Here is a 13,494-nt window from a genome sequence, read left to right as displayed (position 1 = left end):
CATTGCTGTGCATATTTTTATTTTCTAAATTATTTCCCTACCGCGATCGTGCATATTTTTATTCATTACATCTGGAGCCCTGCTTAAGTATTATTGGAGAATACATACCATGGACAAGTGACATCTGTATCGAACATTGTTGTTCACCTGATATGAAAAACAATGAACTGAAAACAATAACTGTCCACAATACAAGGTGTCACATTAACAAGGTGTCCTTACATTACCAACAATTCCATGGTGCAAGCCATTCTTAAATACAAGCTGTCCACACTAACAATGTCTAATTTTATTGAACAACCATCTCAGTGTGAGCCAGTCATAAGTAGAGGTGTCTGTATCAACAAGGTTTCATTGTATTCACCAACAAATCAGCAATGCGAGTCCGTTTGTAATAGAGGGTGTCCACAATAACAAGGTCTCAATGTTCTCACCAACCCTATCATTGTATGAGGCAGTATGTAATACAGGGTGTCCACAATAACAAGGTCTCAATGTTCTCACCAACCCTATCATTGTATGAGGCAGTATGTAATACAGGGTGTCCACAATAACAAGGTCTCATTGTTCTCACCAACACTCAACTGTATGAGCCAGTATCTAATACAGGGTGTCCACAATAACAAGGTCTCATTGTTCCCACCAACACTCAACTGTATGAGCCAGTATGTAACACAGGGTGTCCACAATAACAAGGTCTCATTGTTCCCCCCAACACTCAACTGTTTGAACCAGTATGTAACACAGGGTGTCAACACACTCTCACTGTATGAGGCAGTAAGTAAGAGAAGGTGTCCACAATAACAAGGTTCCCACTCAACACCCTCCACTAACAAGGTTCTCAACACCCTCCCACTGTACGAGCCAGTATCTAAGACAAGGTGTTCAACGACGATTCGGTCTCCATCAATGTCGTAGTGTGGTCAACTAGCAGGCATGTAGTTTGGGTCGAGGTAGTTGCTGTCAGCGAGAGAAAACTTCATGTAGTCCTGATCACCACCCAGTAGATGACACTTTCTTCTTTTCTGGCCTCAGACGATGGCTTGAGTTGTGAGTCTCTGTTTCATGGTTGCTAGGAGACAAGAAAGTTATGAGATTTTAATCTTAAGGTTTTTAAGCTATATTCTTTGGAAGAGAAGGGAAGGGGCATATACTCTCTCTGCATTTTGATGGGTTTCAGGGACCTCACCTTTTTCTTGAGGTCAAGATATTGGTGAGTGTCATTTGAGGTGAGGTGAAATTGGGTTTAACGTCGTGCTTGAGAATATTTCGCTCATTTGACGACGTGCATGCGTGTGTATGTGTATGTGCTGCTGCTTGTACTAGCCCAGACTGAAGCTGGTTTTATAGTGCTAGCCCACTGAGATACCATGCCGCAGTGAAGCATGAATACCCCACTCAGACACATTATACTGACTCCGAGCCGACCAGTCCTTGTTGTACCCATTAATGCCGAGTGCCAGGCAGGGACAACAAGTACCATATTTCAACATCTTTTGGTATGACGCGGTCAGGGATTGAACCCGCGACCTTCCGCTCTCTGGGCGGACGTTAGTGTCATTCTAGCAAAAGTAATACTTTCCATGCTTGTATCATGAAACATAAAACAAGTGCGAGTATGGTTATGCGTTGCTTGGCGGGGACACCAGAAATGGGCTTCACACAATGTACCTATGTGGGGAATCTAACCCGGGTCTCCGGCGTGACAAGCAAATGCTTCAACAACTAGGCTACCCCACCGCCCCAAAACATGAAACACTAAATGGGGTATGAATTATGCCCCTGAAACAAACCCAACCCTTATTTAACCTTATTGCCATAGAAATGCAAATTTGTTTTTAAAAACCCCCAGAAACCAACAGTTCCTTGTATACCTGATACTAATAACACAACCTTTCATGAAAAATACAGAGTTTTGATTTTGGAAATGAGTTGTGTGAGTTGATGACGAATGGACCCTGTTTCTGAGCTTTGGTGGGTGAGGATCTATTGAATACACACCAAGGTTATTGAAAAAAGACATGCTTTTACAACAGTAAAGCTACTGTGTGGTTTAGAAGGATATTTCTGTAACTTTCACCAAATCTTCTGCAAGCACATGACATATTGCAACTTTTGGCAAGTTTATTGGCCTCATATTTACTTATTTGAAAAATTAGGCTCCAAAGTTAAAGTTAAAAAGGCCAAAATGAAGCTTACAACTATCGCATGTGTTCAGACCAATTTGAAGACGTTCACAATGTTATCACTACCTGTCAACACAGTCATCGCAGAAGTCCACAGATTCGTCTTCCGGACAGTCCATACAGTGCCATCTGGTGCCAATAATCGGTTCACAACCACACATGTCACACTGGAAACAGAATGGAACAGAACAGTTGATGATGGATCAGATCTGACAAACCATTCATAGCAGGTCACTTCAGGTGATTCTTAGTGTGACAAGGCTTTTAAATTCACACGACCCGTGAAGAACCGATCTTTATTAACTCATGCTAAGATATCTACTACTGGTCAGACTTGCTGACTTGGTTGACACGTCATCATATCCCAATTGCGTAGATAGATGCTCATGCTGTTGATCACTGGGTCGTCTGGTCGACGTTTGGTGGTCAGACTTGCTGACTTAGTTGACAAGTCATCATATCCCAATTGAGTAGATCGATGCTCATGCTGTTGATCACTGTATTGTCTGATCCAGGCTGGAACATTGCTGAGTGAGGCGTAAAACTAAGCTCGCTCACTGAATATAAATTCACCATCAGATCTGATTACTGTCTCTCAAGAATGAACATAAACGGACAGTTCTGAATGGAAAATAATAAAGGTTGCACTATTATGCTGTTGTGGACCTACTCGTTTGAGAGCACCATTGAAATAATTGATACCAAAAAGGATATACTACTGAGAGTATGTTTCTGTACGGACTGAGTTTTCTTATGTTTTGGCTATAGTATGACATCAATTATTCAATCAGGGTTTGGCTTGATTTGGTCGTAACACATTGAAGAGTATCTGATATCGAAAAGGAGTTTTGTAAAACCAAAAAAGTTACCACTTACAACGAAAAATATCAAGAGTGCTTTATGCCTGTAAATACATGAGTCTGCATCGTACAAACCAGTGGTTGATAGAATGAATGCCAATTCAAACTGACACAAAAATGGCCATGTCACAACAGCACCATATGATCATCAATGAATACATATATCAGGCTCCAAAGTCCACGAAGTAAAGCAATTTGTGTTGAATGCTATTGTTGCCATGGTAACTCCCACCTTGAAGCCATCATGGTGGACTTGGACAGCTGTCTGCTGCAGTTTGTGAGCCCGTAATGACCTCAGCTTCAGCAACTCCCGATACTCCTCTGAGTGTCGCAGCTCCAGGGGGACCTCGTCATCCTCGTCCTGGCAACACGTGGGAATAACAGTGAATACACACACTTTGTCTCTGAAATACTATTGTCATCTTGAATATATACACCATGTCTTCCCAGTAATACAGTCTATACGAATATATTCACATTTCCCCACAACTACTGTCAACTTGAATATATACACCATATCTTGCCAGTATGACAGTCAATATAAATATATCCACTATGTTCCACCACTACTACTGTTGACTTTAATGTATACACCATATAATAGCAATACAGTCTATACGTTTAGAATATATTCACCATATCTCCCCACAACTACTGTCAACTTGAATATATACACCATATCTTGCCAGTATGACAGTCAATATAAATATATCCATTATGTTCCACCACTACTACTGTTGACTTTAATGTATACACCATATAATAGCAATACAGTCAATACGAATATATTCACCATATCTCCCCACAACTGTCAGCTTGTATATATAAACTATTGCTTCCAACTTATATTACCAAAACACAAATCACACCAGTTAAATATATCTTTTGTGAACACTATGGAAGAAATTAAGAGTAGTTTTAAACATAAAGCAAGCTAAACGAAATACCAAGGGAAAAAGTGAGAAGGTTTACAGGTAACTCACTGATTCATCAGAAGATAGATTTTCTCCATATTTCTCATACTTCTGCAAGAACCTGGCTTCGGACTCAGCGTCGTAGTAGGCCCGTGTGTCCTCGTCGTCTGACATGTAGACTGGGGGTGTGTAGGCCTGCATGAATGTTGATGGTTGGTAGTAGAAGCGGTTGTGGCGCTGTTGGCGGCCCAGCTGGAAGAGGAAACAACAGAATTTACAATATCACCCCCAGTTAAATTTACTATAAGGTGTAACTCTGTAAATCTTTCTGTTCCAAATACCTATATCTCCCCATCCTTCTGTTTCAAATACCTACATATCCCCACCTTTTGTTCCAAATACCTATATATGCCCATCCTTCTGTTCCCAGTACCTATATATCCCCATCCTTCTGTTACAAATACTTACCTATCCCCATCCTTCTGTTACAAATACCTACATATCCCCATCCTTCTGTTCCAAATACCTATATCTCCCCATCCTTCTGTTTCAAATACCTACATATCCCCACCCTTTTGTTCCAAATACCTATATATGCCCATCCTTCTGTTCCCAGTACCTATATATCCCCATCCTTCTGTTCCCAGTACCTATATATCCCCATCCTTCTGTTCCCAGTACCTATATATCCCCATCCTTCTGTTTCCAGTACCTATACATCCCCATCCTTCTGTTCCCAACACCTATATATCCCCACCCTTCTGTTCCAAACACCTATATATCCCCATCCTTCTGTTCCAAGCACCTACTTATCCCCATCCTTCTGTTTCAAATACCTACATATCCCCACCCTTCTGTTTCCAGTACCTATATATCCAATCCTTCTGTTCCCCGTGCCTATATATCCCCATCCTTCTGTTCCCAGTACCTATATATCGCCATCCTTCTGTTACCAGTACCTATATATCGCCATCCTTCTGTTCCAAATACCGACTGTTCCCAAATCCCCATCCTTCTGTTTCCAAATACCCTTCTGTTCCAACAAATCCCCATCCTTCTGTTCCCGGCATCTATCTCTATATATTCCCATCCTTCTGTTCCCAGTACCTATATATCCCCATCCTTCTGTTTCCAGTACCTATATATCCCCATCCTTCTGTTCCCAGCATCTATATATCCCCACCCTTCTGTTCCAAATACCTATTTATCCACATCCTTCTGTTCCAAATACCTATATATCCCCATTCTTCTGTTCCCAGTACCTATATATCCCCATCCTTCTGTTCCCAGCATCTATATATCTGCCCTTCCACCTCTTCTGTTCCAAATACCTATTTATCCACATCCTTCTGTTCAAAAATACCTATATATCCCCATTCTTCTGTTTCCAGTGTCCCAACCTATATATCCCCATCCTTCTGTTTCCAGCACCTATATATCCCCATCCTTCTGTTCCCAATGCCTATATATCCCCATCCTTCTGTTCCAAAAACCTATATATCCCCATCCTTCTGTTCCCAATGCCTATATATCCCCATCCTTCTGTTCCCAGTACCTATATATCCCCATCCTTCTGTTCCCAACGCCTATATATCCCCACCCTTCTGTTCCAAATACCTATATATCCCCATCCTTCTGTTCCCAGCACCTACATATCCTCATCCTGTTGCACCAAATACCTATATATCCCCATCCTTCTTTTCCCACTGCCTATACATTTCCACCTTTCCGTTCCAGTTCACCTACCCTCCTGTTCCATCTACCCACCCACCTGTTCCAGTCTATCCCCCCTCCTGTTCCAGGATACTGACCCTCCCAATCCAGGCTACCTACCCTCCCAATCCAGGCTACCTACCTTCCCAATCCAGTCTACCTACCTTCCCATTCCAGTCTACCTACCCTCCCAATCCAGGCTACCTACCCTCCCAATCTAGGCTACCTACCCTTCCAATCCAGGCTACCTACCCTCCCATTCCAGGCTACCTACCCTCCCAATCCAGGCTACCTACCCTCCCAATCCAGGCTACCTACCCTCCCAATCCAGGCTACCTACCCTCCCATTCCAGGCTACCTACCTTCCTGGTCCCAGTCCCAATGTTGGGGGCCCTCCCAGGTACAGGAAGTCCAGCCTTGGCCAGCTTGATGAAGTATTTCTGCACTCTGCTGGCCACCTGGGGACACAACACACATCAGTTATATGCACTACAGAGTAACAGGGTTTTACATGACGCGTGATTCCTGTGTATTTGACTCAAAAAAATTGTAAACGACTCTCAAATTATTATCATACGAGTCAAGCTTGAGTTTTATGGGTGGCCCTCACAATTCCTCCAATAAAGTAGATTTGATAAGCTAAAAATGATTTTGTTCGATGATAGTTTGACTTTTACAGAGCTGTCAGATTGCTCCAGAGAACTCAGAGGAGACAGTAATCCTGGCTGTTTGAATTGAACAATGCTGTAGTTTCATTTTGTGGTGTGACATACACAGTTACATAGTGACAATGATTAATACAAGGAAATATTAAAATTTTCATGACTCCCAAATATTGAAAATGACTCCCAAAAATAAATATTGTGAGTCACCATGACTCCCATTTTTAAAAGTCTGTGTAAAACCCTGAGTAAACCACCAATGTATTATCCTGAAAGTCCAGTGGGTGCTAACGACTAAACTGGAACATGAGAGAAACAGCAGTCCCAATGATTTTAGTTGCAGAAACACTGACAGCTGATATAAAATAACACAAAAAGATGTGAAGGTACTAGAAGGTTGTTCACAGCGTAAACTAATTAAGCTATAAGCCATCTTTCTCTTGGTTGTTTGATGTCCAGGTCACCATTTCAGCAATATTATGTCTGCCTGATAAGAACCATGCGCATTCATCACTGACACTACTCAAGAATGAAATGTCTGACACAGGGGTGGAAATAACCCATTGCCCGACCTCCAAGTCCAGTGTTTTTTTCTGTCGGGCAAGCAAATTTGTATATCACACTGTACCTGTGTCCAGTTATTTCCAATGTTAATTATGTTGTTTATTTAGAAATTCCATCACGGCAGGGGACAGCAAAATGCGTGCCCATGTGGGGATAACCCGGTCTTCGGCATGACGGTAGGTATGGTGGAAACATTATCAGGGCAAGTGATTTTACATGTGCCACTGTACCGGAGTACACTAGCAATTTTAAAGTTATTTCCACCCCTGCTGACAATGGCTGGTATCACACATATCATCTCGACAAGCAAGAACTAACAACAAAATTTAAGGTATAATTTTATCAGGGACTGAGAAAGGTCAATGGGTTATAAATAACGCCAATTATGATAAATTTTTTGTCTGATGCCGCTCTTCACCTGCTGTGTAGTGCGGTTGCCAAGAGCGACAGCGATCTTCTGCCACCTCTTGGCCTCCACCTCCTCTGGGGGGAACACCAACAACAGTTCTTCCAGCCTGCACAAGGGAGACAACTCTCAAAATAAGGGAGACAACCTAAAGTATATTGTATGCTAGTGCTGCAACGAATGCACTATGTGGTGAATATGATACGTATCATGAATATTGGGTAACGAATATGAATAATTATTCAAGAATACAATATTGTAGTTAAGTGATTGATGTACAATATGGAACGCTCATGTTGACAGTTTTGATTTGTCACAGCAATAACCAGTGATCTCATGACACTCAAATTTGGTATGTAATAGTTATAATCGACAGTACCATGTGCAGTCTTGGCAAACTAACATGACTTGCGCTACTGCAATGCTAGTACATGTTCCATTCTTGCATATCTCACTTTGGAAAAGGACATAAGGGTTCAAGTAAAACATGCTATCTTAAAACAATCGTAAATATTCGGTTCTGGTGACCACGAATAATGAATTGAATTCATGAAGGGCTACGGTTCGATCCATTGAATATGCGAGTGAATCGTTACAGCCTTATTGTATGCAATTCAACAGTTATTCAGCTCTGTCTAAAACTCAGGGTTTTACGCAATGCACAAATGTGAGTCCAATATGCACAATTGTGGAGAAGCGATTCAGAAATACAAAAGTACTGCGTCATGAGGCACGCACAACATTACTGACAGCATACCTACAGTACACCAAGAGTAGTTTTGGGTGTCTGTTATTTCATCCATCAATCATGGCAACTATCCACATGATCACTGTTTCATTACAGGCACTGAAGTACTTCTCTAAACCTTTATATCAATTTATTCATGGGGGTGCCCTGGACCCCCCACTTTTGTAAGTCAAGGTAAAACCCTGTAAACAATTTGTTTCACCATTGTTAATTACTATTACTGCAATGAAGGAATAATACAGATATCAGAGTGAGTAAGTTAGTGTAGTTTTACGCCGCACTCAGATATATTACAGTATATGGCTGCAGTCTGTAAATAATCGAGTCTGGACCAGACAATCCTGTGATCAACAGCATGAGCATCAATCTGAGCAACTGGGAACCGATGACATGTGTTAACCAAGTCAGCGAGTCTGACCACCCGATCCCATTAGTCACCTCTTCAGACAAGCAAAAAAAAATCTGTAATATGAACATTCCACTCGTCCTTCTAAAATTGTACTTGCCCTATAGATCATGCAACACAATGAATGTAAATTAAATTATTTAATTTCAAAACGTTTGCTTGGAATAAAACTAAACTAAACATTACTTACTTTGTCTTCTGTACAAAATGTTTGTTCAATCTAATTTTCAGTTTAGTGTATGTGGTAAAACATATCAAGGATTTTATCTTACCTGGAAATTACCTATGTATAATCATAAAAACAAATCATCACCCAAAAGAAAAGTTGACTACGATAAACGATCGGTAATAACAAGCAGGCAATTCCTTATTATAAAGCTTATTCTGATTCGACAGCAGTAACATTCATGTTGTGATGATATTTCTCATTGGTCAGTTTATTATTAGCAGCCAATCAAGAAATTCGAAGCATTTAGGTTACAAAACGAGGCTGCATGATATCTGTTTAAAATGGATACCAAACGCACATCAAGACTTAAACTTTTTGGTCAGTTTTCGGGGAATTTGAAAATACTGCTAATCAGGAATGACGATGTTAAAACTTAAAGGTCACATGCACCGTAAAACACAACTTTGCAGATTCTGATACCTTTCGGTATGGACTTACCGAAAAAAATCATCAAAAATGAAAAATTAAACTTATAAAGTTGAAAAATAGCGCAATGAAAAAACCTGCGTGAAATCGGAGTTCAAATGATTCACTAATTTTCCCCCAGAGCTTGGGGGAAAAGTAGTTTCAACAGCTAGGCTGCGCTGGGCTGCGCTCATTGCACATGCGCAGTGAAATAGGTTCACACAGCTTGGAAGCAGGTTGTCCGGTGAATACTCGGTGAAGGCTTTGGTGTGAGCTATTTTTCTAATGTTTTGTTGATATTTCACAGGCGTGAGCATTTTATATGTTATGACAGTAGATTACCGGTTTAACTGTTTATACAATTTCATTTGTCTATTTCACCACACGTTCTTCTTACCGAGTCACTTTCTCAGTTCGATACTTAAAAGCAATGTCATTATTTAGCGTTGACAGAATTTCTAACTGTGATATAGATATGTCGTCACAGACAAAACTCAATGTCTGTTTTATTGACACCTATGTGTCTGCCTGCCTGTCTGCTAATGACAATATTCAATACACAACTTCGATCACTGACCACATGCAATTTGAACTTAACACCTATCAGGCTATACACCATAAACACAATGCATTGATTTATGGCCCGAGTTCGGTCTCTGTCACATTATGTAATTACACAGACAGGCAGGTGTGATACTTGTACGCATGACATGTTATGATGTCTGTTGATTGCAAAATGTTATACACAAAAAATGAGCATGTATTTACAAAACCCAACATCTCTATATATACACACACAATAAGCCGTAAGGGCATCTGCAAATGAACCAGCCATTACACTTGAGTGCACACCCACCCGCTCTGACTGGGCTCGGTATCCCGGCTGCTTCGTTTGTTGGGAAGTAAACCCAAGTACAAAATATTTGCACTTTTGATTTGCGATTGTACACTTATAATTTTGTTTATATGTTTTTTCATGATCAGCAATGTATATTATATGTCATAAGTGATTATTGTGTTTTACTTATGTTTGATTTTTTGGTTGCATGTGACCTTTAAACTTTTTGTTTTGAAAAATAGTTGGGTCAGAAAATGTACTTGTCTTCTAGGACGAGCAAATTATGTTTTTCACTTGCCCAAAACAAATGTCACTCGTCAATACGAGCGGACGAGTGGAATTTTCGAGCCCTGAGCATGGGTTACTGAAGATCAATTCTAACTCGGATCTTCATGGGTATCAGATATCAGAATGAGACACACCAGTCTCTAAACATATACTACCCAAAAGAAGTCTGGACAACCTGATTTTTTCATACAACAATAGTAAATTGGAGCATGACAGATCAACTGAAGTAGAATGAAAGAATGAAAATCTTTTGAGTAGAATGAACATACATACAAACATTCATCCACTTACAACAATCTGGTATTTAAGACTTGGCTAATTAAATACTAAAACCCAGAAAGAGCAAGTTGTGAAAGTGTAAACCTTTTCATGTAACCGAAGAGCAATGTTTGTTTGTTGCTTAACACCGTACTCAGCTATATTCCAGCTATATGGCGGCAGTCTTTAAATAATCAAGTCTGGTCCAGTGATCAACAGCATGAGCATCGATCAACGCAATTTGGATGCGATTACATGTCCACCTTGCCTGACCACCTGATCCATTTAGTCGCCTCTTACGACAAGCATGGGTTGCTGAAGACCAATTCTAACCCAAATATAGTGCATCAGTGGAAGGTGGTGAAACTGCTTGGGCCACATGTGTCAATCTTACCTCTTCTGTTCCTCAACAGTCCACAGCTGGTTAAAGGTTGCAGGTTTGGATTCTGTTTTCAAGCGACCTCGGACAACTGTAACCTCATTCTGATCGTCAAACAGTGATACCGACTGGGGACCCCGTGCTGTCTTCTCCCTATCTAGTACAGGATCTGACAACATACAAACAAAGTCTCTACTACAGGTGGGTGGTCATCCGACAAAGACGTTACATCAACCAAAGTAACCTGGGGGGCGGTCGACAATGACTTTGTCTCACCGCCCACCTAAGTATATTATTATAAGGTATGTGTTATGCTTAAATGTTTTGGAAGTGTGGTGGTGTAGCCAAGTGGTTAAAGCGTTCATTCGTCACGCCGCCGAAGACCTGGGTTTGATTCCCCACACAATGGACACGATGTGTGAAGCCCATTTCTGGTGTCCCGCCGTGATATTGCCGGAATATTGCTGGCGTAAAACTAAACTCACACTGCTACAGATTCCGCCAATCAACAGTCTCTACAACAGATTATTTGCAACAGGCTTAAGAATTTATACATTCTCTACCCAATGGACTGTGAAAAGCACATCATGCCGGGGCTTAACCTAGCTCCTAATGTTATTTTTGCTCAAAGACAAACTTCAAATAAATAGTCTTTTCACGACCAAAATTATTCAACATGGTCCATGGATAATTATTCATTAACACGTCATATCTCACATGATACTGAGTGAGTGAGTATGATTTTACGTTGCTTTTAGCAATATTCGAGCAATATAATGGCGGACACCAGAAATGGGCTTGACACATTTTCACATGATAACAAATGAAAATATATACCGGTACACCTACATAAGAAATATCACGTGGATGTTCGCGGAGAAAAATGCTTGTTTGAGTTGAATGACAATGTCAACAATATACCACCTACGTTTCTGCAGCCCGTAAATTATTCGAGCAAGGGTAGTATCGATATTTATAAAATAACAACTGTTCCAGCTAAAAGCTGAGCAAGATCTACTTGCAGGTACATACCTTCCAGTTCTGTGAGCAGTTTCTTCTGTCGGGTCATGTGACGTGGGACACCGAAGGAAGTGAAGTCCACATTACTGCGATACTTCTCCCAGTCGATGTTCGGCACCTGTGCAATCTCCTGCTGCTGAGGAAAATTGAACTTCACGCCCTGCTGTAACTTTTCCACAAATTTGATTGGATCCTTGAGAGCCTCCTCCTGGGCCTCTTGTAGAGCCTCCATATCCTTTATTGCCTGGCTACGCTGAGCCTCCAACTTTGTGATTGTTTTCAGCAGCTCTCGGTAGTCTGAGTTGCCCTTCAGTGCAGCGTCGATCGGACTCGAACATATAGCAGCTGTCTTCTTCCTCCATCCTAACATCGGTGTTGTCATGGTTACTGCTTTCTATGTCAGTATCCATTGTAGTGGGATCTGCTCTATTTATAGTAGAGATGACCTAGCCTAAACCAAGAAGATATATTAGGGACAGAACAATTTTCTACATACATGTCCACTGTATTGCAATATGGTTATTTTCATCAGTTTTTAACCGGACTTGTTTCCAACTCTCCTACAACTCCTCATCTGAAGAATATTCAATATTTATTGTTTACCTGCATCTCTGTCGTCAAATATCTACAACTAGAGGCTTGAATCTGTAAATGGGTTTTGTCTGGACCAGACAATCCAGTGATCAACAGCATGAGCATGATATTGAAATTGGGAACTGATGACAAATTGGGTTTAACGTCGTGCTGGAGAATATGACCACCCATATCCTGTGCATGCGTGCCTATGTGTATGGCAAGCACATGCTTGTACTAGCTGGTTTTATTGCTATCCCACTGAGATACTTCACGTGGTCCTCCTCATCTGAAGAATATTCAAACATTTATTGACTACCTGCATCTCAGTCCTATGTTGTAAATGTTAAAAACATTGTTGGACCAACAAGTACCATATTTTAATGTCTTTTGGTATGACATGGTCGGGGATCGAACCCTTTTGGGTTTTGTCTCTCTGGACATGTGCCCTCTAACCACTACACCAGACAGGCGGTCTGTTATTGAGGGGAGATAATCATAAAAGACAAAAGGTCAATGATAGCCTCTAACCAAAAAACAATCAGATAATTTCCGTTACATATTAGGATCAGGGATCTGTCAGGAAAACATTGTGGGATATTCCGTTGGTCTGTGTGGTGACATGTTGATACAAAACTGATCTATAAGAAGCAGCAGAGAGACATGGTAACCACAACTATAGAAGATTGTGTATAGTTACAATATGCTAAAGTATATTTCACATGCATTATGCTTGTCAGTCGCTGATGAGACTTCATTGATCAATGCTCATGCTGTTGATCACTGAATTGTCTGGTCCAGACTCGATTATTTACAGACTGCTGGCAAATAGCTGGAATATTGCTGTGTGCGGCGTTGACATTGACAGACTCAGTAGGAAATTGCTGACCTAAGGCTTGTAATATATTGGGAAGACCCTCCCCGTGTCCGTGAATATATACTCATGGAAACGAATAAGGGAACACATGAAAGTACAAGTGTTCCTGTATTCTTTTTCAGGTTTCTTCACAAGGTATGTATTGCACTGTGAGTGAAATTATGGAAA

At 40.8% G+C, this 13,494-nt stretch overlaps 1 protein-coding gene across 1 annotated transcript; it reads right to left on the bottom strand.

The window, feature by feature from the left end:
- Nucleotides 1-274: 274 nt before the first annotated feature.
- LOC124275812 (ZZ-type zinc finger-containing protein 3-like) lies at nt 275-12,327 on the bottom strand. The gene is given in 11 exon segments (XM_046711488.1): nt 275-758; nt 849-1,007; nt 1,009-1,072; nt 2,253-2,353; nt 3,279-3,407; nt 4,030-4,212; nt 6,036-6,131; nt 7,318-7,414; nt 10,872-11,025; nt 11,889-12,195; nt 12,197-12,327. Coding segments are annotated over 10 exon segments (1,305 nt in total). The 5' UTR covers nt 12,287-12,327; the 3' UTR covers nt 275-758; nt 849-923.
- Nucleotides 12,328-13,494: the final 1,167 nt, after the last annotated feature.

Source organism: Haliotis rubra, unplaced genomic scaffold, assembly GCF_003918875.1.
Source record: "Haliotis rubra isolate DU_JTF1 unplaced genomic scaffold, ASM391887v1 Scf203, whole genome shotgun sequence".
NCBI classification, from domain to species: domain Eukaryota; kingdom Metazoa; phylum Mollusca; class Gastropoda; order Lepetellida; family Haliotidae; genus Haliotis; species Haliotis rubra.
The sequence above is the reverse complement of the archived record's forward strand: the minus strand, read 5'-3'. Positions and strand labels throughout refer to the sequence as shown.